We start from the raw sequence: 23,421 nt of genomic DNA, 5'->3' as shown, positions 1-23,421 counted from the left end.
TTGTAATTCTGTATCTACTTTATTATTTCTTTACACTGGGTGTCTTGGAAGTACTACATTTATATTTATATTTCATAAACATTCTATAACACTGTATATCTGGACACATGATATAGTGTAGCATTATCTTTGTATTGCATATAAGCAATAAAATCAAAGGCCTTCTGTATATGCTATAGTCAAATCATACCACAAAGAGAGATTTTTGACCAGTCTAGTCAACGGCCTTATATAGCAGCTCCCTTAGGATAAAGGCATCATTGACAGCTTTAACATGTTTTGTAACTTTTAGAAGTGTAGAAACTACAAAATGGAACAGGCAGAAGTCTAGAAAACCACTGGTCAAGATTTTACAGCACTTAATCTAGTCTTCTTGCTGACCACAATTCTAAGGTGTTGGATAAGACAGGAAAGCATGAAACAAGATGATATAGCATACCTTCTTTTACATGAAGTGGTACAGCAATCATTGTACAGACTGTGGGGAAGAGGATGGAGAGAAGAAGAAAACAGGAATGCCTACATATCCACTTTAGATTAGCTAATCAGATTCACCTTTCTTAAAAACAGAGGTGCGGTTTAATTGTTAGCTGATTTTATTTTGATTAAAGTCTTATCAAAACTGCATTGTTTCTGAATACAGCCCATGAAACTGCTTGAATACTGATATACAAGGAAAGCTATGATAGTACAGCTTCTGAATACTGACATTATTAAAGCAGAGCAGTAGTTTATGGGTACTTCATGAATCCTAAGCTCTGGGATACAGAAGATCATATTTTTTACATTCATGAGAGACTGAATTTTAAAACTAATTAAATACATTATATATTTTGAGAGAGCTTCTGTACCTCAAGCAACTGAAATGCAGTTTTGCCCTTTGATTTTTGTCTTTAAACAGAAAATATGATTGAACTATTCGTAAATATTTCTCACAATACTCTTGCTGCTATGAATATATAGTGATGCAGTATAAACTCTGTGTCAAGTCAATTAAGGGACAAATATCAACTAAGGAGCAGCTAATAATAAAACTAGGTATTATTCCCTATTAATCAGTCATTGATTTGTTACATTTGCTGGTCAAATGCTACGTTAACATTTGAAAGTTTATATATTTTCTTATTTTGCATTCAGTCTTCACATGTGCATGAATAATTGCTCTTTTAATACTCTTGTAATGACTTGATCTAATACCCTGGAATTGCCTCAGGACTGTTATGTAAACAATGAGTTTTCATTTTCCCTGCAAGAAAGAGTTTGAATGTTTTGCCTATTTCATATTATTAAATCTGCAATGCTGAAATTTGGCAAGAGGACATGAAAGAACTACATTGCTCTGGGTATAAGAGTTATCAACTGGAAACACCACATCTTATGGGAAGACGCTGTCACCCAGATGCTTTGGGAACTGTAGCAAATAACTTGTTGTTCAGCCTTATCCAGTTGGTAAAAGCTAACATTGTCAGAGGTTACTTTAATTTGATATTTTTGCTGTTGGAAAGCGCAAAGTAGAAAACAGGTTGGTGTTGCTTTTCAATTTTTGTTTTTATTGTTAAGTAATTTTACCTATGGGAAATTGGGTTTGGGTTTTCCCTCCCTCCCCCCTTTTTCGACATAGTCCATAGGCAGAAACTATGCCTTTCACTGATTAGGTCAGAATGAACCATATGCAGCAGCCCTAGAAGGGTGAGTGATGTAATCTACCTCCTATTGCTAAAGTCACTGTTCAAAGGACAGTTGGTGGTAACTTATTGGTCTGCCCCTCTCCTTCGCATCAGAATTGGCCACCTGTCTGGCTCATGTCCATTAATCCCAAGCAGTCAAGGAGTCTGAGCACTGCTGTGTTAAATGACGAGGTGCAACTGAGAGCCTCATTTCTCTGTTGCCTCCTCCCCTTTTCTGCTAATCCCCTGAGGGAGGTGGAACTGGCAGCTGGCTATCATGAGATAAGCAAAGCTAAAAGGGAACGATGTAAAACACAAACTATTGCAATTATAAATGCTGGGATTTAACTTCATTCCATATTATGAATTTTTTAGAACACTGCATTTAAAAATATTCAAGAAAAAGTCTGTAATGTTGTTAATGTGACTGGAAGATTGTGGTTTTCTCACAGCAAGAGCGTCGCATCAGCCACTTTTTGCTCTACTAGCAAATTAAAAAGAAAACTCCAGACACCACCTCCCCAAATTTTATAGTTCAGGCTTCCTTTTTGTCCTCTTTGCCCAAGCAAGTGCTTTTAAAACAAATAATTATACAGCAGCACTGTACTTACCTATATCTGGTAAGCATTGGTATCTGGTAAGTATTCAAACCTTGGTTCTATTACATGCCTATAAAGCAGCTTTGTTAATAAAATCTGTCATTTTTAGTAATGATGGGAAACAAGACACTTTATGAGCTTTGCAGAAGTTAAGAAAAATTCTTTAAAATGGAGTTACACAAACTGTGTGTGTGTGGGGGCGGGTACTGGGCAGGAAGAGTACCATTTTCAGGATATGTTACCTATAGCATTCTGAGATCTAGGACTTATAAAGTTTAAACCTGGCAATTGCAGCCCAGCAAGCCTAACTTCAGTGCTGGGCAAACTGATAGAAACTATAGTAAAGACCAGAATTATCAGACACACTGATGAACACTATTTGTTGGTGGAAGAGTCAGTGTAGCTTTTGTAACTAACCTAACAGAATTCTTTGACAGAATCAACAAGTGCACGGATAAAGGTGACCCAGTTAATACAGTGTACTTGGATTTTCAGAAAGACTCGACACGGTTTGTCACCAAAAGGCTTAAGGAAACTAAGTAATCATGGGATAAGAGGGAAAGTCCTTTCATGGGCTAATAATTGGTTAAAAGATAGGAAACAAAGGGTAGGGATAAATGATCAGTTTTCACAATGGCGAGAGGTGAACAGTAGGGTCACCCAAGGATCTCTACTGCGACCTGTGCAGCTCAACACAGTCATTAACTGTTCACTCCCTTTGCCCGATCATTAAGTGTCAAAGTTTGCAGATGATACAAAGTTATTCAAGATAATTCCAAAGCTGACTGTGCAGAGTTACAGGGGAATCTCACAAAATTGGGTGACTAGGCAACAAAATGGAAGATGAAATTTAATAATTGGAGATATACCAATCTCCTAGAACTGGAAGCGACCTCGAAAGGTCATCGAGTCCAGCCCCCTGCCTTCACTAGCAGGACCAAGTACTGATTTTTGCCCCAGATCCCTAAGTGGCCTCCTCAGGGATTGAACTCACAACCCTGGGTTTAGCAGGCCAATGCTCAAACCACTGAGTTATCATCCCCCCATCCCCAATTCAGTGTTGAGAAATTCAAAGTAATGGACATTGGAAAAAATAATCCCATCACTTTAGATATATAGTTGGAGTCTAAATTAGCTGTTACCACACAATTAAGAGATCTTGGCATCATGGATAGTTCTCTCAAAACTTCAGCTCAATGCATAGCAGTAGACAAAAAGGGTAACAGACTGTTAAGAACTAATAGGAAAGGGATAGAAAAGTAAGACCAAAAATATCATAATGCCACTATATAAATCCATGGTCTATAGTCACACTTTGAAGATTTTGTCCAGTTCCAGTCTCCCCATCTCAGATACAGTGGAGCTGGAAAAAGTTCAGAGAAGGACAACTAAGATAATCAGGGGTATGGAACGGTTTCAATAGGAGGAGAGACTAAAAAGATTAAGGATGTTCAGTTTAGAGGGAAAAAAAAAAAAAGACTACTAAAAGGGGATAGGATAGTGATCTATAAAATTATGAACAGTGTGGGAAAAAAACAAGTATTTTCCCTTTCCCACAATACAAAAAACAGGCGTCATCTGATGACATTAACAGGCAGCAGGTTTAACACAAACAAGAGGAAGTACTTTTTCACACAACGCACAATTAACTTTTGGAACTCACTGCCATGGGATGTGTGATGGCCAAAAGTATAACTGGGTTTAAAAAAAAACAAACAAAAAACTAGCTAAGTTCATGGAGGATAGGTCCATTGATGGATATTATCCAAGATGGCCAGGGATGCAACCTCTGACTGCCAGAAGCTGGGAGGGGAAGACAGGGTTGGATCATCCCAACTGCCCTGTTCTGTACACTTCCCCTGAAGCTCTAGTACTGGCCACTGTCAGAGACAGGATGCTGGGCTAGATGGATCATTAGTCTGACCCAATATGGTAATTTTTATGTTCTTAATTTCAGACTTTTGGGGGTTCTCCAACGCTTTTCCTTCTGAAAAGATGATAGATGAAATTCCTTGATTTTCAAGGCTGATAGCTAAATTACCACATTTAAAAAGTTATGATTCACTGTTTTACCTGTACAGGTGGCTCAATCATTATCCACGCAGGAAGCATCAAACTTGGGTTTAGAGGCTGAGTTCCTACACGGAAGTAAACGCCGCCACTAGTATCACACGCCCAGATGTGCTGATTTCCACATGCCAAACTGGTCAATTTTATAGCTCCTAATGATGAAGAGACTGTTAATAATTTGGCATGATTTTTTTTAATTCAGCTAATCTCCACTGTAGAATTTGACATTTGATTTTACAGAAATCTCTAAAAAACTAACATTCAAAAAAGTTATCAACATAATCTATGCATTTTTGTACAAGGGAGAACATTTGTGTACAGTCTAACTATAAAGCAAAAGGGGGAAAAAAATGAAGATCTCATTTACATTTCATGCGTTTATTCTAGTGTTTTTTTCTCATCTGTCTAAAACGGCCTATTTCATGCAGTATCCTGCCATTGTTCAACAACATTTTGACAATGCATCATGTTCTATCACTGCTGCTAAAGAACAATGCAATTCAAACGATTATCATCAGGGAGTAAGAGGCAGAAACCATATGAAATATACATTTCTTCTATGCTTAGAGAGACAAACTTTCATGTGACCTAAAGTGAACTATCTTCTGTAGTTAGTCATGCTTATAGAATCTTAATGGTCTAGGTCTATAAATACATGTCAGCAATGAACATTCCAAATGTTAGCAGCAAATGCTAAGGGTGGGTTAATATTTCAAGGTTAACAAGTCTTCATTACTTGTGTTGAGTATAAAACCTATTTGAAAAGTGTCTCCCTATTTGTGTCACACAACTCTTATTTTATAGTGGTCACAACAAAACTATCAATGCTTTAATCCTACAAAAACAAGCAACATGAAGACATATAGCTCTGAAACAAGTGTATTCCAGAGTTCTTAATTTTATTCTCTCTTTCACAACCGGACTACAAATACCCATCAAATTAAGCTGTGAAATGTCTATGATTTTACAAGGATGGGAAAGAAAGCCTATAGGATACTGTAGACTGAAATGCTGTGATCTTGGTAATTCTTACTCTTTCATATTCATTTACTTTTAAAAACATCCATTACAGTTAACATTTGGATTTTTTTCTAGTGTTAGGAAGGCATGCACAATGTTAAGTAGCGGAAGACATGAACTAACAATGCTGCTAGGCTACATACTGAATGCTTTGGTCAGATGCCAAATTAAAGAATCTGAGAATAAATCTCACTGGTTTACTAAATGTTCGCTGTTCGAGATACCTGTTAATCAACATAATGTTCACCTTGGGGAAGTGAAATCTGGCAACCAACTCTTCATAAAGTACATCACATAATACTTTTCACTTTGATTAGAAGATGCAACTTTATCCCTTAAACTGTATGCTTATAGCACTTATCCAAGTACAGATTCTACAATGTATTGCTAAAAGTTTGTAGTAAAAAGACACAAACATTATACAGCTTTAACTTTTAGTTTGTTAGAATGGTGAATGGATTCATTCCTATATCAAGACTATTTGGTATTTGATTGTTTCTGCTTACGGGCTCAAAGGAAAGATTTTATGACTTATTTCTAAATTCCTTTATTTTAACACTATTACTATTATACTAAAATTAATCAGAGTTCAAAATTCTGTTGCAAGGAGCACAAATTTCTACAGCAGTTAGAGGTCTGACATACAGCTATAAAGTCACTATTAAAATAAAACCTCATTACTCCTTGCAAGCATGAAGTATATCTATATAGTATATAGTTTTATGAGAGAGAAGGTGGGTAAGGTAATATATTTTATTGGATCAGCTTCTGGTGGTGAAATAGACACTTAAGTTCTAGAGAGCTGAAGAATAAATAAAAGGATATTACCTCACCCACCTTGTCTCTCTCATTCTGGGACCAATATGGCTACAACTACAAACAGCAATAGTTTTGTCAAATCATATATCTCAGCTGTTTAAATGTTTTGATCCAAATAAGCATCAGCTCACTCGAACATGGAGTCATATGTCACTTACATGGCACTGCAGGTATTACTAACCTCTAAAGTAAAATATGACATACCAAAATACAATCACTATGCAGACATTTTCAGCTCCCCCTCCCCTCATTGCTTTTACCTTAGGGAAAGGTCATGCTAACCACCATTCATCCACAAAAAAAGGACAGAGGTATCTCTACACTGATTCAGATACATTGTTTATTGTTGAATTGTAAAGGTCATTCTTACTGTGTTTAGAAACCTTGAAAATGATAGTGTAAACCTTAATCAAAACAGTTTACCAGATACTATTCTATAGTACATAGTGTAAGGATTGGAGAAAGTTACAACTGACATAATACAAAATATTTCAGCATTTATTCTGGGAACATGCTCATCCAATTTCAAAGTCTGCATCTCTTTTTACAACAGTTATATTAATGTTTTTAGACAGTTAACTACGTTTAAAACTTTTCCATGAATAAAATTTTGCATCTAGATTTGACAATTATTTTATAGTTATTATATTTCTTGGGCCACAACGTAACAAGCTAAAGACCTGATTCAATAATTCACTGCACGTGGATTCATTGCTGTGCCTGCACAAAGCCCCACTGATTGCAAAGGTGGACCCGAATGCATTAACTTGAAGGACTATGTCCCAAAATGGTGGTAAGATGATGTAAGATATTTTATTGCACCAATCAGCTACTGTCAATGATTTCTTGGCCTTTTCCCCCTCCCAATGGATAACTGATCTATAGCAGAATCATTTCTTAATTCAGTGGTCACCAACCGGCTGGTCACGATCAACTGGTCCATCCTAGAGGATCTCCCAGTCGATCATGATTTGTGGTGCTGTAGCGGGGCTATCGCTAAGGCAGGCTCCCCGCTTGCTGGCCTGGCCCCACATCACTGCCGGAAGCGGCCAGTGTGGCCCCACAGGCAGGGGGACAAGGGTCTCCCTCCACACACTGCACTTCTCTGCAAGCACCACACTCGCAGCTCCCTTTGGTAGCTGTGGTGGCGGTGCTCGCAGAGAGGGGCAATGCACGGAGCCACATGCCCTCCATCCCTCTCCCCCAAGGGCTGCAGGGGCGCACTAGCCCCTTTCAGGAGCGGCGTGGGGCCAAGGTAGGCAGGGAGCCTGCCTTAGCAGAGTCATACTGAATTGCCAACTAGGAGTTGCCAGAGGTAAATGCTGCCTGAGAGGAGGCGGCCACACCCCAGCTCCCTCCCGGACCCAGCACCCCACACCCCCTCCTGCACCCCAAAACCTGCTCCAGCCCTGAGCCACCACCCTGTTCCCCCTCCTGCATCCCAACTCCCTGCTCCAGCCATGTACCGACCTCCATATCCCAGCACTCTGCCCCCACCCGGAGCCCCCTCCTGCACCCAAACACCCTTCCAGAGCTTTCACCCCACACTCCCTTCTGCACCTCAAACCCCTGCTCCTGGCTCGCCCAGAGCCCCCTCCCACACTGTGAGCCTCTCGGCCGCAGGCCAGAGCCCACACTCCCGCCCAAACCTCGCCCCCCTACCTAAGCCTGGTGAAAGTGGAGTGAGCAGGGCGGGGCTTTGGGGAAGGGGTGGGGTAGATCCTGACATGCCTTTAAATTCAAAAAGTGATCTTGGGCATATAAAAGGTTGGAGACCACTGTCTTAATTCTTAAATAATGTATCAACTAATTGAGAATTTTGTTTATATAAATTAATACTAGAAGGTATTTAAAGTGATTTGAGTCAGTTAACCCACAGATAGTGCATTACAATTATTGTAAGATACACTACAATAACATCTATAATTCACTGTAAAGATATGACTAATTAAACTTTCTGTGAAGCCACCAATGTATGCCAAGAAAGAAAAATACCAGTTTAAATACTCCTGACCCATCATGACAGTTCCTGTAGTCTTTTCAAGAGTTCACATATTATAGCAATGACTGAAATGACTCCCAGCTGATAAACCAATTTACATTTTAGTGTCCATCCTCCAGCCCTCTCTCTGCTCACTGGCTCCCAAAGAAAGGTTACTCATGCTACAGAATTATTTGCTTAGTACAGTCTGGAGTCTTCTACTACAAACCTCCCTGATCCATCACACCACCACATGATTTACATCTAATGTGTTATTAAGTCCTGGATATCTCAGAAGTGAGAAATGTACCTGAACGGATCAAGTGCTGTGTGGGTACTTTATGTAACAGAGCGGGGAGACCTAAGGTCTATTCCAAGCTCTGCTGGGTGATCTCGGACAAGTTACTTCACTGCTGTGCCTCAATTTCCCTTTCTGTAGAAGGAGGCTAGTGATACTTACACCTCCTTTGTAAAGTGCTCGACATCTACCAATGGAAAAGCTATAACAGCTAGGTATTAACCATGAAATTGAAATATCACCACCTAAACTGCTAGAAAATAATAACAATGATTATAGAAGAGGTTCAAAGCCCTGCTAGGCAAGTGAGGGAGCCTGTTGGTGGCCTCACTCACAAACCAGTGAATGTGAAACAGCTTGAGAGGCATTCAAATTTAAGACATCTTGGCAGCTGGGAGTCAGTCCAATTAAAAAAAAATAGGTCATATTCCACGCTGAAAACTTGACGCTTTAAACATGGACAATGTTTTTTCTGTGCATAACTTATGATTTTCTTTTTTAAAAAACAAAGATTAAAAATGTTAACTGTTTATGTAATTGTTACATAAAATGAAGTCTGTTGCTTATGCTTGCCTAGCTTAAAACTTGCTGAACTGATTTTCATCCAACTTTAAAAAAAAATCACCTTTGATCTTATGCCAAATGCAGAAAATTTCATCCCAAAGAAAATGTGAAGTTAAGAGCCAATTTGGAAGTGATGTTAGAATGGACTTCATTCTTAATTATGTCACCTTCGCATGAATCAATTCACTTGTCTCCAGGAGACTTGCATACAATATACTGTGGCAGCTAATGAACAGTGCACAACATTAAAGACTTTAGGACAGGAAGTAGAGACATAGCCAACTGAGAGACACTATAAAAGAAATACACATGTAGAATAAAATTGGCTAAACTGCTAGGTAACCAGGACACCCCATTGCTTATGAAGAGAATCATATTGGGAGAATGTTTTAATGACCACAAGCAATCAAGGACTACGGTTTTATGTCTCATCCAACCAAAGACAGCAATTTCAGCAGCACCATAGTCCCCAGTGTCATGCTGAGGCATAAGTTCAGTATCAACCTGAACAGAAGAGCATCACCAACTGAATCACTAGCGCTGCTTTCTGAAACAGTTTTCCTTGAAGGGCTCCCACCCAAGTACTGACTGCTTTGCCTGATAAGATCAGACAGACATGAAAACAAAACAAAACAAAAAACACCCTTTGTAAAATAACAGCAAGTGAACAACGAACACTTAAATTCTACCTTTATAGCAAAAGGCTATCTAAAAGCATGCCTGCTGTTGGAAAACTCTGGGATTTTTTCTGACATTTTATGAAGTTGGAAAATTATACATCTTTACTAATACAGCAGTTATTTTCAGGTGTTATTAAATCCAATAAATCTTTAAATTTAAATTGGTATTTGCAAAGCCAATGAAAAATGCAGGAGAATTTTTTTTAAAAAATCTGTTTAAAAATAAGTTGAGTCTTTTCGCTTACCACAAAAAGCCATACCTAGCTGAGAAAGGTCCAGTTTTGTCCAGTGCATCCCAGCTGGGCAACTTGGTGACAGTGTTCTGATAAAGACCCGTCCTTGTTTATCCAACCCCCATATGGCATCCTGGCAGGCTGAATAACACACCATTTCAGCATCAGGCGGTAGCTGAACTGAAGAAGGATGGAACTGGGGATTCTGATCACTGACACAAAACAGATCCTTGTTGTTTTGGCATAGCCACAGAAAGCTTCCTATGGAGAGAACATGTGTGTTACTGTTAAAATCACTCCTAATCCACTCTCGAAAACTTACATAGTTGCTTCACTCTACCATTAAGTGCTGAGTGCATTTAAAAACAAAACTATCAGTCTTCTGAAATGTATTCTTGGGTCAAGATTTTCTAACAAATTCCTAGATTTAGGCATCTAAATAAGTGGCCTGATTTTCCAAGTGCTGAGTATTTAACACTTATTTGCGAGTAAAAATTAGTGTATTTACATACACACACACACCTGCAACCACTTCTTTCTGTCATCCTTCTACTTGCTTGCAATCTCTTCTCCCAAATTCCATTGCTGTTTTCGTTTTTCCCCTGTACGACATTAGCACTTGTTCAAAACCCGAGTCTTGCCTAAGCAAAAGGTGCTAAACAGGTCTAGCCTAACACCTCAATTTACATACAAGTAGTAAACAGGTCCTCAAGAAAAGCAGGAGGAGGAGATGGTAGGAAACAGAATAATTTGCATTTTAGCAAACAAGTGGGAGACCAAAGAGCACAGAGCCTTCTTCACCACCAGACTGCATGTTACCTTCCTCACTGTTTGGATAAACTTTACTTTGAGGGGTAACCTTTAGAATAATCCACTTCAAACATTCATTGGACTATAAAAGAAAGTGGCAGAAAACCAAGTTCTCTCTTTCATCCAAGACAACAGAGGAACACCTTTGGGCCTCTGGGAGCGATCCTGACCAAGGAGTAGGTCAGTCACTATCTTGCTGGAAGACTCTGGGTGAAGGAGGCCATCTTAAACAAAGCCTTGAACCAAAACATGCTAGATTAAGTTTTAGACTTTTAGATGCAGGTTTTCACTTTTATTTGCTGGTAACTATTTCTAACAATCTCATATACGTGAATACACTTAAAATCCTACCTGCTTTCATTAATAAACTTGTGTTATTTTAACTCTAAACCAATCCAGTGCTGTATTTAAACTGAACCATTCGGTAACTCCAGTTAAAGCAGAAAACTCTTGAATATTGACTCCTTAATGGGACAATGGACCTTAATATCCCTCTGATTGTTCCAGGACAGGGCTGGACATTTCAGAACATATGTTTCTGGGAAAAGTTGGGGCTGGGAAGTCACTATGCCAGTTGTTAACCAAGCCTGGTGGAAGCCAGTGGAAAGCTGTGGTATTGCAGATGGAGGCCCATCCTGGAACCTATTTTTCTTTTGGGTGAAGTAGTAATGGGAGTAAAATCCCTTCCCTGCGTTGAGGAGGAACTTGTTCCACAGCACATAAGTGTAGAAGACAGCTTACTTCTTGTCATAGAAGGTGCGCGTGAGAAGGATCCCTGAAGAGGGACATGGAGGAAGGGAAGTAAAGGGAATCAAGTAGCCTATGTGTATGATTTCTAGGGCTCACTTGGTGGTGGTGATGGAAGACCACGTCGAGTAAAAGGGAGTAAGACAGTCCCTGAAATGGAAGATGGATAGTGTCATCAGCACTGTAGAGTGGGGAAGTTCATTCAGATCCTTGACCAAACCCTTACATTTCTTGCTAAGAGTATAAGGTTAAGTAACCAAACTGCTAAGCTAAAACTATGCTAGTAAACTATTTTAACGCTAAATGAGCTAACTTTGTGTCACTGCTGGGAACACCATCTCAAGATGGTTGAAAAGGAACTGAGGGGGGGTCAAGTGGTGTGCACGCTAGATGAGGTGCCAATGGCGCCATAAGACGGGGATCGTGCATGCTGAAATTCTCCAATCAAAGGCACAGAGATGCACCAACGTTTGAAGTGGAGTACCTCTTGTCATAATATAATTCCCAATTCTGAACCTTAGCATCCGAAATATGGGTACTAGCATGAATTCCCCTAAGCTTAATTACCAGCTTAGATCCTGTAGTGCTGCCACCAATTAGGACTTAGAGTAGAGTGCCTGATAAACTCTGGTTTCCCCCAAAACCTTCCCTGGGGACCCCAAGACCCAAATTCCTTGAGTCTCACAACAAAGGGGAATAAACCATTTCCCTTCCCCCTCCTTTCTTCCTCCCAGCTCCTTTCCGCCCTGGGTACACTAGGAGATCACCATGATTCAGACTCGTTGAATCACCACACAGAGAGGAATGATACCTTCCCCCCTCCTCTTTTCCCTTCACCCAGAGGCAATCCAGATTCAAACTCCGTGAATCTAAAACAAAGAGGAAATTCACTTTTCCCTTCTCCCCCCTGCTCTCTTTCCCTTCTCCCCACCAATTCCCTGGTGTACACAGACTCAGTTCCTTTGAGCCTTAACTAGGAGAAAAAAATCAGACAGGTCTTAAAGCAAAGCTTTTAATAAAAAGAAAGAAAAAAGGTAAAAGTTTCTCTCTGCAATTTAGATGGTAAAAAGTTACAGGGTCTGTCAGCTTATAGAAACTAGAAAGAAGCCTCCCCCCCCAGCAAAATACAATTTAAAATACTTCCAGCAAACTACATATTTGCAAATACAGAAACAATCAAAAGACTATACCCGCCTTTCTTCCTAAATTACTCACTATAAAAGACTGTAGCAGGGAGATTGGCAAGAAAACTGGTTGCCCGTCTAGTCCCTTCCAGGACCCAGAGAGAACAAAGCAAAACCCAAAAAACACAAACAAAGGCTTCCCTCCACCGAGATTTGAAAGTATCTTGTCTCCTGATTGGTCCCCTGGTTGGGTGTTTGGTTCCCTGTTTGTTAACCCTTTACAGGTAAAAGAGACACTACCCCTTAACTATCTGTTTATGATACTTCTGGGGCATCACTTGAAAAAGACCTACAAATTTGCACCATGGCAGTTTTCTGCTTGAAACACAGTAAACTGCAAATTACAGCTTACTTTGTCTACTGGTGGCTGGTCATGAACGGCAGAAACTGGGGCAACTACAGACAAGGCCTGAAGCACCTTAAATATTTCTGAAGTGTTTCCTTAACATGAATCCACCCACCTGCCTAACAACATACTGGACAGATTACTCTCAAAACGTATGCAACTAAGGGAAGGTTTATATATTTTTAGAGAAGTTACATTATGTTTTTAAAAGAAAATAAATAGAATAATAATTTTTTTCAGTCCCAGAGACAAAGAAGGATGGATGTGGTTAAGGCACTGGACCTAGAATCAGGAAATCTGAGTTCCATTCCCAGTTCTAAATACGTGATCTTGATTGATTTTGGGCAAGTTATTCTCTCTCTCAGTTTCTCCTTCTGTAAAATAGGGATAATATTTCTCACAGGCACATGATGAGGCTTAGTTTATATCTGTGATGCCGTGGTGAAAAGTATATAAAAATACTTAAAAAATAAAATAGAGTGGTTTCTTTAGTGTTGTGCTGCAGCCTTCCGATGATGATGGCAAAAACTGAAGGGAGTGTCAGTTCACCCACTGGAGAGCTTTATTGACTCCAGTAATCTAACAGGCTAGGCTGCCTAGCCTCTCTCCCTCTAACTGGGTAGTGCTGCTTTAAATTAATAGACTTCCCTAGCACCAGTCACCATTAGCAGCAAGTGTACATATTAGAAACCCAATACAGAATATGGTATTGTGGGCCCGAATTAGCATAAGAACAAGTACGGTAAAATGCAAATGGTTGATGAGAAAATGTGGATTACAAAGACTCCACTCCCCCTTTCTCCCCTCTTTCTCCCCCCACCCCACCCCCGATCTTTGGTGGCAGACCTACTGATCCCACCAACTCCTTAGCATCTATGCACACCATATCCATTAAAGCTATATTTGTTTTTCCCTCCACATTTACTGGCTCAGCACCCCTCCAAATGAAGGCGATGTAACTACAAAAAGACACTAAACACGTTATTCCTTGCATGAGCCAGTAAGGATGCTCAAAAAAGCAACACATCTTACTGAAGGCCATTCCACTGCAGCCTCACCATGGTTTTACCTCCAATAACTAAAACAGCAGGAAATTCTAACTTGTTCAAAAAAATATGGGATTTCTGCACACTTAATAGACAAACTCTGGACTAGTTCAGCATTATGGAACCTGTTAGCATCATTTCAGCTATCAGCTCTAATGCTTGAAGTCAGTTAAATTATGGTATAAGCTTATATTGAAAATTCACAAACCTTCTTTAGTTGGAGCTGTGGAAGCTAACACAAAAGCCCATTTTGTGGCAGAAACAGTACCTCGAGGCACAATATTATTCCAATATGTTCCTGAAAAAGAAAGCAAAACAATGATCACCATGAGTCACACACTTTGCAACTTAAATGTTATGACAAATTCTTTTGTTGGAAATTTTTTTTAAAAGATCTGAGGATTTCTGTTATATCAACTATTACATTTATTTGTTTTAATCAATATCCAATATTGCTGTGGCCAAAAAACATTATAAAGCCAAATGACTATTTATTAAGATTGAAGAATCCCCATGTTTCCCACCAGTTTATGCTCATAAGTTTGAAAGACTGTCTTCTTGTTAAAAAAACAAAAACACATCATTTTTCATTATTTTAGTGCATTTATGTCACTAGATAGTTTGTTACATCATCATGGATGAACACCAAATCAGCACATAAATGAAGAAGTCATCGCAACTGGGATTCTTTCAGGTTCAATGCTGAAACATTTGGCAACTGTTCACATTTGTGAATTACACCAAGTAGTAATGAAATCTAAAGCCCAAAACAGAACTAAAATCTAGTGCAAAGATTGTATCTGCTGCTTCTCAGCCCTGTCTGGAGGTTCCTCTTTTTGTTGCAAGCTTATATGAAATGATCCATTAGGTCACCTTTTGTGCTAAGCATTAGCAGCAGTTTTGACCCAATACTTACAGCTGAAGATTGTGTTGACTCTTCAGCAAAAAGCTCTGTGACCTTTGTAAATCTAAACAGACAAAAATAAGAAGGATGTTCTTTCCCATCAAATGCCAAGTCTGTTACTTGCAACCTTCTGCCCTTCTAGGGATACTTATCATGCAAAATTAATTATAGTTGTGTAAGGCTAAGATTTAGTCATAGGTATTTTTAGTAAAACTCATGGACAAATCATAGGCAAAAAACAAAAATCCACGGCCCGTGACCTGTCCATGACTTTTACTATAAACACCGACAACTAAATCTCTGCTCCTGGGAACCATTGCTCAGGAGAGCCCTGGGGCACTGCTGCTCTGGAGGGCCCTTGCTCCAGTGGCATGGGCTGACTGCCCCTGGCGGCTCACTGCTCAGGTGCTCTCCGGGGCTAGGCATCCAAGGCTGTCCGAGCAGTAGACAGTGCTGCTTGCCCTGGGGCTGCTACAAAACCCCCCTGACGTGGCTGGTCCTAGGACCAGCTGCATTAGTTGCTGCAGAAGTCACAAAGATCACAGAAAGTCACGGAATGTGTGACTTCCACAACCTCTGCGCCAGAATCAGAGCCTTAGTGATCAGCAATGTCAGTCATGTATTAGTCTTCTGAAATACAAAATCCAGTATGTTGCCCATTCCCATTTAAATGGCAAAAACAATGTTAACTTCTTGCACTTATGGCCAAATCTCACCTAAACTGGACTGACTGGGTACCATTCACAAACTGAAAGATCTGCAGAGCAAATAAAGTCAGACTTCGTTGGGAAGACACTATTTTTTTTTTATTAGACAAATACAATTCCATGCAGATGTTTTCTCTTTCAAGTCATTGGTATAAAATACTAGTAACTCCACAAGTCAAACAAATCTAAAAGAAAAACATCTGCGCAACCTGCAGAGATCTCTTCTAATGGCTTAGATGTCAATCAACAAGCTCTCCAGCATCAGTTTTCTGCAAATCTTTTCTTAGGCTTGTTTAAATACATGTCAAGCACTTTTATCTAGTTTAATGTTTGAGTAATCATGAAATCTACTCTTAAATCTTAATCACACACTCAGAGAGAAGGAACAGGAGTATTTTTTGACAGAATCCCTGTGTAAATACTGGGTACAGTACTACATAATCGTTCACGTCATCTAACGAGAGAGAATCCTAAAGGAGCGTCTAATCTGGCATTTTTTGGCTACTTTGCTGCTATCAAGAGGCCAACAATAAACTTTTTTGGTAGAATAAGAGAATAATTTCTATATTCAAGTTTAGACATATAGCTTTAGGAACATCTCTCACAAAAGGACTGAGATAAAGAATATAACTCTGAGCATCCTCCAACAAATCTATGGAAATCCTCTTGAAAAATATAGTTTGAGCAGGATTCTTCACCTGGTTACTCCAAGAGAGAAAGTCTACTTACATTGACAGAACAAATCAGAATCGCTTGAAGACACAGCTGAAAAGGCACCTAGGCCTGCAGATGAAGCCAAGATTGTGTGAGATGAGAGCACAAAGGTTAGAGGCTTCTGGCAGTGGACCAAATCAGTCATGAGCTACAACATTCATCAGCCAGGCTAAAGTCATTAAGTGTCTTGTTTAATGTTCAGCATGTTCTCTCATCAGATCATAAGTAGTCATACATGGCTCATTTTCCTAAAGTGATCACTATACTAATTATTATTATTATTATTATTATTATTGTGTCTACAGCACCATACATAGGTACTGTAGCACCTAGTAGCCCTAGTTATGGAACGAGACTCCATTGTGCTAGTGCTATAGTGCATGGTTGCGTGATATCAATATGTAATGCTCTTTAATTCAAGGTATGGACGCATGCAGTGAAAGAAGCAATATGACCTACTTTTTGGAAAGCATAACAAGCTCTGAGCAACAGGCTCCCAAACTTACCTTCTTCACAGTACTACTTTTAAAAGGACAATTACTCAAACCAAATGTTAAGACAGCATCCTGCAATACTGTCTGCATTCCCACTCTAGTTTAACAAACAAAAACTTTTGCAGTTTGCTCTTCAATTTGCTGCGGCTGAATGTTACCATGGGTAGGCTAGGGGAATCGTAGGGGGTGCAGAGTGGATGCACTAGTTAGTTTATTTGATTTTTAAAAAACCCAACAGGTGTAAAAATGCACCAACCTATTAGACTTCCCTTTGCTACATGGAACTCGTTTTTGCCTGAAGAGATCCAGACCCCGCTACTGTTGACTCCAAGAAGGCTTGGCTGACATAGAAGCTGCTGTGACCAAAATGCCATTCGAAGTTTCTCCGCCACTTTCTCTACTGGAGCCTGGGCTGCTGTTGCCACTGTATGTGTTGCATGGATTATTGTCTGGAAAAGGCTGCATTGGTCAAACACGACATAATCGGTAATGCTTACCTGGAAAAAAAAAATGTTCTGGGTAATCAGTTAAACTAGGGGTGAGTTAAAGGATCTTCCATAAAAAGCACAGCAAACTAGATACATTGCAGAGGTGAGGCATGGTGGGAGCGCCCATATTTTCCCCTTAGCCCTGCTTCATCCCCCACAGAGAAACGCGCTGGGGGGAGAGCAGTGACTTAAGGCATTCTGTGCTGGTCGATGAGTTTGGCCACATAGGCTGTGTAAAGGGAGAGCAGGGAGCAGCTCCTCAACTCACCACATAGTCCATGTAGAGAAACTGACCAGCAGGCACAGAGCGCCTGGTGTTAGTGCTCACCTCCTTCCACCTCAGCACCCTAGGGGGCCAAGGAGGAATGTTTGGGGGAAGCCAGGTGTTCTCTGCTAGCAGGTCAGTTTCCCCCTCATGATCAATGTAAGGGGAGGACAAGAAAGCAGTGACCCAAGAGAGCCAGGCAGCTGAACTGCTTCCTAACCATCTGTGCAGTGTACAGCCCAGTTGAGTGACAGAGTGAATTACTCCTGGAGGAATTGGAATTTTGCATTTGGCTTAGCTGATGGGGGTGGGCATGAGGGAGAAGAGAAACAGGACTTCCTCTTCCCCTGGAGCAGCTGAGGCCAAGTCAGATTCATCCCCAGAAACCTCCCTGGCTGCAGGAAGCTCTGCACCCCTCCCCCAGTTCTTGTCCCTAATCACTCCTCAGCCATGGAGGGGGAGGCACTGTATAGGGAGCTGTCCCCTCCCCCACAACCTGCCCAATCCCTTTGCATTCAGACCTCTCCCCACACACAGAGAACTTCCTCCACTGAGCCCCTCATGCCTAGACTCCCCTGTCAAGCCGCTCCCACACACCTGAATCACTTCCCCGTTTAGCCTCACCCACCACACCTGGATACCCCATTGAGGCCCTCCTCCCCACACACCTCGACCCCCCACACCTTGCCATCCCAAATACAGAAGTCAAACTACACTTATGATAAAAAGATGCCTCCTCTGCCTTCTGAATAGGGTTCAGGAGTCTCAGGAACAATGTTCCTGAGTGAACCTCAGGAATCTCTCTACTGAGTGAGTGGAGGAAGAAACAAGTTTGAGTCCTCTTGAGTTTTTATGTATGTAAGTTTTAGGAGCCTTGATTATAAACCAGAATCACATAACAGATAACAGCTTCCTATATAAATAAAACAAAAGCCCAACTAACCAAAAACGAACACCTGCCCAAAATTTCTTAATATTTTTATCTATTTCAAGTACTACAGAACTCTGCTGCACCTGAAGTCCCTTCATATGGGGAATGGTAAGAGGGGAAAAAAGAATCTCTCCTCTTTCCTGAAATTGTCTGACCATGGCCAGCTTTAGGCCAATTTACTCGATTCCCCTGAATTGGGCGCCGTGCCCAAGTCCCGGTGCGGCATACTGGTAAGAGCCGGTGTGCTGCACCACGGTGGCCTGGCTTCCCAGGGGGCAATTTAAAGGGCCTGGGGCTCCAGGTAGGGGCTGGAGCCCCAGGCCCTTTAAATTGCCACCAGAGCCCCACTGCTGGAGCCCTGGGGTAGGGTTGCAGGGCTCTGTGGATTATTTAAAAAGTCCGGGGCTCCCGTTGCTTCTACCGCCCCAGCCCTTTAAATAGCTGTGGGAGCCCCACCGCTTCCCCAGGGCTCCTGCGGCTATTTAAAGGGCCAGGGCGGTAGAAGCAGGGGAGCCCCAAGCCCTTTAAATAGCCCCTAGAGCCCTGGGATAGCGGGGGCCTCTGGGGGCTATTTAAAGGGCCAGGGCTCCAGCTGCCTCTGCCACCCCGGTCCTTTAAATAGCCAACGGAGCCCCACCGCTTCCCCAGGGTTCCTGCGGCTATTTAAAGGGCCAGGACGGTAGAAGCAGGGGAGCCCTGGGCTCTTTAAATAGCCCCCGAGCCCTAGGCTGCTGCTGCTGCTACTACTACCCTGGTGGGGGAGGGAGGAGGAAGGGGCACTTCCTGTACGGAGTGGGCTGTACCCCCATATCCGCATCCGCTGCCCACAGCCAGATCCTGCCTCCAGCCAGCCCTGCACCCCCCCCTTTTTTTTTTAAGTCATCCCTGCCGGGTCCCTGCCAAAAATGTTCCAATTGGGCCCTGAACTTCCTAAAGTCGGCCCTGAGCCTGACAACAAAGAGATGGATCTTCATATAGCTTCATTTAGCTTCCTCAGTGGCCCTGACTCAAGAAGATGAGACACTATATGGTTAATTGCTCAAGCTCTATTATAAGCAACTAAGTATAACCATGCTTTAGAGCATTCAAAAAAAGGAGGTAATTCCTGCTTTTATGGGAATGTGTATCAAGGTAAGACAACTTACTGATGAAATGAGATGTCATCTCAAAACCATGTTGTCCATGTTGCTCCAATAACAGATTCCATATACACACAGAGAAAGATATTTTTGACTAAACCACTCGGGAAGGACAGGCGGAGGAGTGGACAATCCGCCTCCTCCAGAGATGAAATGGGGAACAAAGACCCAAGAGCATAAGTAAGGATGTGAACAACATGATCAGGGATTCCATACGGATTCCTGAGAATAAGCCCAGTAAGAATTGTTTTTGTTATCATTTTCTCTCACAGGAGCTGTGGCTGAAGGAAGCAGCTCTGTGTGGTTTGGAAATAGTTGGATTAGGTGAAAAGCAGCCTCCCTGCATTATTTTTTTTTTTAATTATTTTTATTTTTATTTTGGCTAAAGGAAACTGTCCTGTCACTGGTTTTATTTTTTCCTCTGGTTGATACTGGAATTTTAACAACGTCTTTCGGGGAACAGATTTAAAAGGGGCCTCAGCACCCACAGTCTCGTGGTTCCAGTACAGGTGTATTAATAATGCTTATAAGCCTCCACACAATTATTTCTTGGTATTTTTAGGTTGGGATCCCTACAAGAAAATATCACAATGATGGGATGGTGGACTTTACTGAAAGCTGAATAAGGAGTACATACTTGCCACCAATGGTCATCATCTCCTTGCGGTTTCTTTGAAACTACACCAGTTCTGAACCATAGATTCCCATGTACATCCAAAGCCCATAACGTCTGTTGGTCTCCAAGAGTTATGCACACTGGTTCCAAAGCTTGCATTTCACTGCAAATGCAAAACATGTTTTAAAATACCTAACACATTAAAATCTTCCTTAAAACCTTCAAAATGAATAAGAAACTAGAGTGGAAAAGAAGTTCTTCATATGGTACTACCAACGTGTAAAATAAAACACGTCTTTAGACACATCTCCATATTTATCCAGTAACTTAAAATTTATTAGATATCTTCCTCCGAGTATAATTCAGAAAGCAAGATAAGCCTCCGGGACTTGTTCTATGTGAATATCAAGACTAAAAATATCATAATGGACCAGTGTTGAATTCTTCAGCACATAGTATAAAAATGATAAAAATAGTAGCTATTGATTTTCTGCAGAAACCTTAAAATGTAATGTCATAAGCTTTTTTTGTTTTATTTTGATTTTGTTTCTCACCATTGTGACTAGAACATTAAGAGCACAGACAGCATAATCTTGAACTGGTTGTGACTATACAATAAGGACAGAAGCTGACCTTGATTACAAAAGCTTCCTGTATGAAACAATCACATCTAAACTCAGAGAAAATTTATCACTATAAATAGTATTTTTAAAATAAAAAAAAGTTAAGTTGACAATCCTATTCTGATAGTCACTTCCAACATGCCTTCCAGAATAGCTCAGAAATCTCAATTTGCATTGATTTGAACAGTCCTAAACAGTCTCAGTCAAGTCTGAGAACATGCAGGATACCTGGTTTATAAGTCAGTCTTGTGTATTTACATAGAAGAGATTCAACTTTCTTTGATGTAATAATTAGATGCAAGTTGCAGATTTGAACATTAGTCCTCCTTCCCTCAAATCTTCCAAAAATAAATAAATAAATAAATAAAATTGAACAGGTTAAGGCTAATGTTAAAGTAATTACCTATTGGGAAAGAAATGGCATTGATTTATGCAAGAATGAACACATTTCCCTACATTTTACAAGATAATATAGGATGTAACTACTCTCTGGATCAGGAAGGCAGAACAAACTGGTCTGTTGCTGATAAAGCTAAAAAGCAGGAATTCTGGTGCAACTGGCTACAGAAGTAAAATATACTTCCCAGTGTATCCGAGGTGAATTTGGGGGTGAGATATCCAGTGCAACTTCTAATCTCATAAGTGACTGACTGACAAAGTCAACTGTAAATATATACATGTATTCTTGAAAAATCAAATATTTAATATTTGGAGATCCAATTTAAATAATGGGAGCACCATTATAGCACAGATGAAAGAACTAAACAGTATTTAGTATAAAAAAGGCCTATTTCATTAATTCACATTTCAAGGATTCTTCCACTGTTTTCCTTCCCATATACAATTCTGTTAAACATTCCCCATTCACGACCAATAAATGTCTTCCAAATAGTGTCCTTTTTTGCTCACTCACTGATTAAAAGTGTGATGTAACAAGATGCACTGATAAGGGATAAGGTAACATGAGGATTACAGTTTGGATACAAAAAGCTTTATAAGCAAGAGGTAGGTGGTTCAATTACTGTAAAATGAAATACCCATGAATGAAAGCAAACTTTTCTGTCATTCTGATTAAACACTGCCCAATTACCTGACAAGATCACACTTCCATTGTTCTCCTTCAGGACAGAAGCTGCTCACTCCCTCTCGATAGAGAAGTGCCCGCTGCTCAGTCAGTGCCCACACTACATTGTTTCTGGATGTAACCTGAGATAGTGGATACATACAATCAATCTTCACTGCTCTGGCACATGGACGATCCACACTCAGGCCTGGAAACAAAACAAAGAAGAGAAGGCATGGCTGCTGTAATTAATCTGGTAAGTTAGAGCACAAAGGGAAAAATTCAATGAGCATGTTAACATTTTCTTATATATTCACTTTACTGTAGTCTCCATAGACTTAACATTTAGTGTAGGAATGTTCAGTTTATACTTTAACAAACTAAACATTGTACATCAAGCTAGAATATTTCACTCAAACATTTTCAGTTTAGTAACTTCGTGGAGAGCCCACCATTCTCATTCTGCAATTTCCACTTCTTCCCTCCTCCGAGTGGCAGTATCAGGAATCTCCATTTAAAAGATGTTCATCAATAAACAGACTAGAAGTGAAATGGAATGATTCAACAGGTGAAAACTCTTGTAATATCAAAAGATGTTAGACAATTATTGTACACATTTAGACATATCCATTCTTCCAAATTGCACATCATCCTGTCCAGAACTATATACAAATTGGATTTTCATGTCTGTGAAAGAAAAGCTCAAGAGAGAATTAGCTTTTTCTCAAGTTCTCATGCTAATGAAGCAAGAGGCAGCTGACGATTATCAGTCTAGGGCCTGGTCTACACGGGGGGGGGGGGGGTTAATCGATCTAAGATACGCAACTTCAGCTACAATAGCGTAGCTGAATTTGACATATCTTAGATCGACTTACCTCCCACCCTCATGGCGCAGGATCGACAGCCACAGTTCCCCTGTCGACTTCGCTTTTGCCTCTTGCCCTGGTGGAGTTCTGGAGTCGACGGGGAGCGCATTCGGGGAAATCGATTTATCGCGTCTTGTCTAGATGCGATAAAATCGAATCCCGATAGATCGATCGCTACCCACCGATCCAGCAGGTAGTGTGGACATACCCTAGGGGATACCAAAAAGGAAGTTATAGTAGTTAACTTCTAACTTTGGGACACAAGTTCCTGGTGCAACTGTTAGATGGGATGCTGGAGGTACTGACGGGATTGTTCTCACCTCACCGTTATTGTCTTTCTTCCTGGTTGCCTTGTGTTAAAAGAGACACACACTGGAGGATTTACTTGGGCATCTAAGTCTATCTATGAAATCCACAAATGGTAGAACACAAGCTGTTAAACCATTGCCCAGCAGGAGAGGAAAATACCGATTAAAAACTCCACATAGCTCTCCACGTGTGGAACCAAACTCATTCGCTACCATCACAATCGCTGCTGAATAGTAGT

The 23,421-nt window shown here is 40.6% G+C and overlaps 1 protein-coding gene across 9 annotated transcripts in view; it reads right to left on the bottom strand.

Moving 5' to 3' along the window:
- TECPR2 (tectonin beta-propeller repeat containing 2) overlaps positions 1-23,421 on the bottom strand; it is a 129,227-nt gene that overhangs the window by 76,341 nt on the left and 29,465 nt on the right. For 5 of the 9 annotated variants that reach the window (XR_007774550.1, XM_050954086.1, XM_050954087.1 and 2 more), the window contains exons 12-17: positions 22,036-22,216; positions 20,344-20,485; positions 17,140-17,380; positions 14,273-14,362; positions 9,944-10,192; positions 4,340-4,488 (exon numbers count right to left, since the gene is read on the bottom strand). Coding sequence is in view for 8 of the 9 variants with exons in the window: in XM_050954086.1 (XP_050810043.1) it covers positions 4,340-4,488; positions 9,944-10,192; positions 14,273-14,362; positions 17,140-17,380; positions 20,344-20,485; positions 22,036-22,216 (1,052 nt within the window). In the remaining variant the exon portion in view is untranslated. Of the gene's footprint in view, positions 1-4,339; positions 4,504-7,586; positions 9,616-9,943; positions 10,193-14,272; positions 14,363-17,139; positions 17,381-20,343; positions 20,486-22,035; positions 22,217-23,421 lie in introns of those variants that run through there. The other 4 variants (XM_050954083.1, XM_050954085.1, XM_050954088.1 and 1 more) reach the window with 4 other exon arrangements.

This window comes from Gopherus flavomarginatus, chromosome 5 (assembly GCF_025201925.1).
Source record: "Gopherus flavomarginatus isolate rGopFla2 chromosome 5, rGopFla2.mat.asm, whole genome shotgun sequence".
Classification (NCBI taxonomy): Eukaryota; Metazoa; Chordata; order Testudines; family Testudinidae; genus Gopherus; species Gopherus flavomarginatus.
The sequence above is the reverse complement of the archived record's forward strand: the minus strand, read 5'-3'. Positions and strand labels throughout refer to the sequence as shown.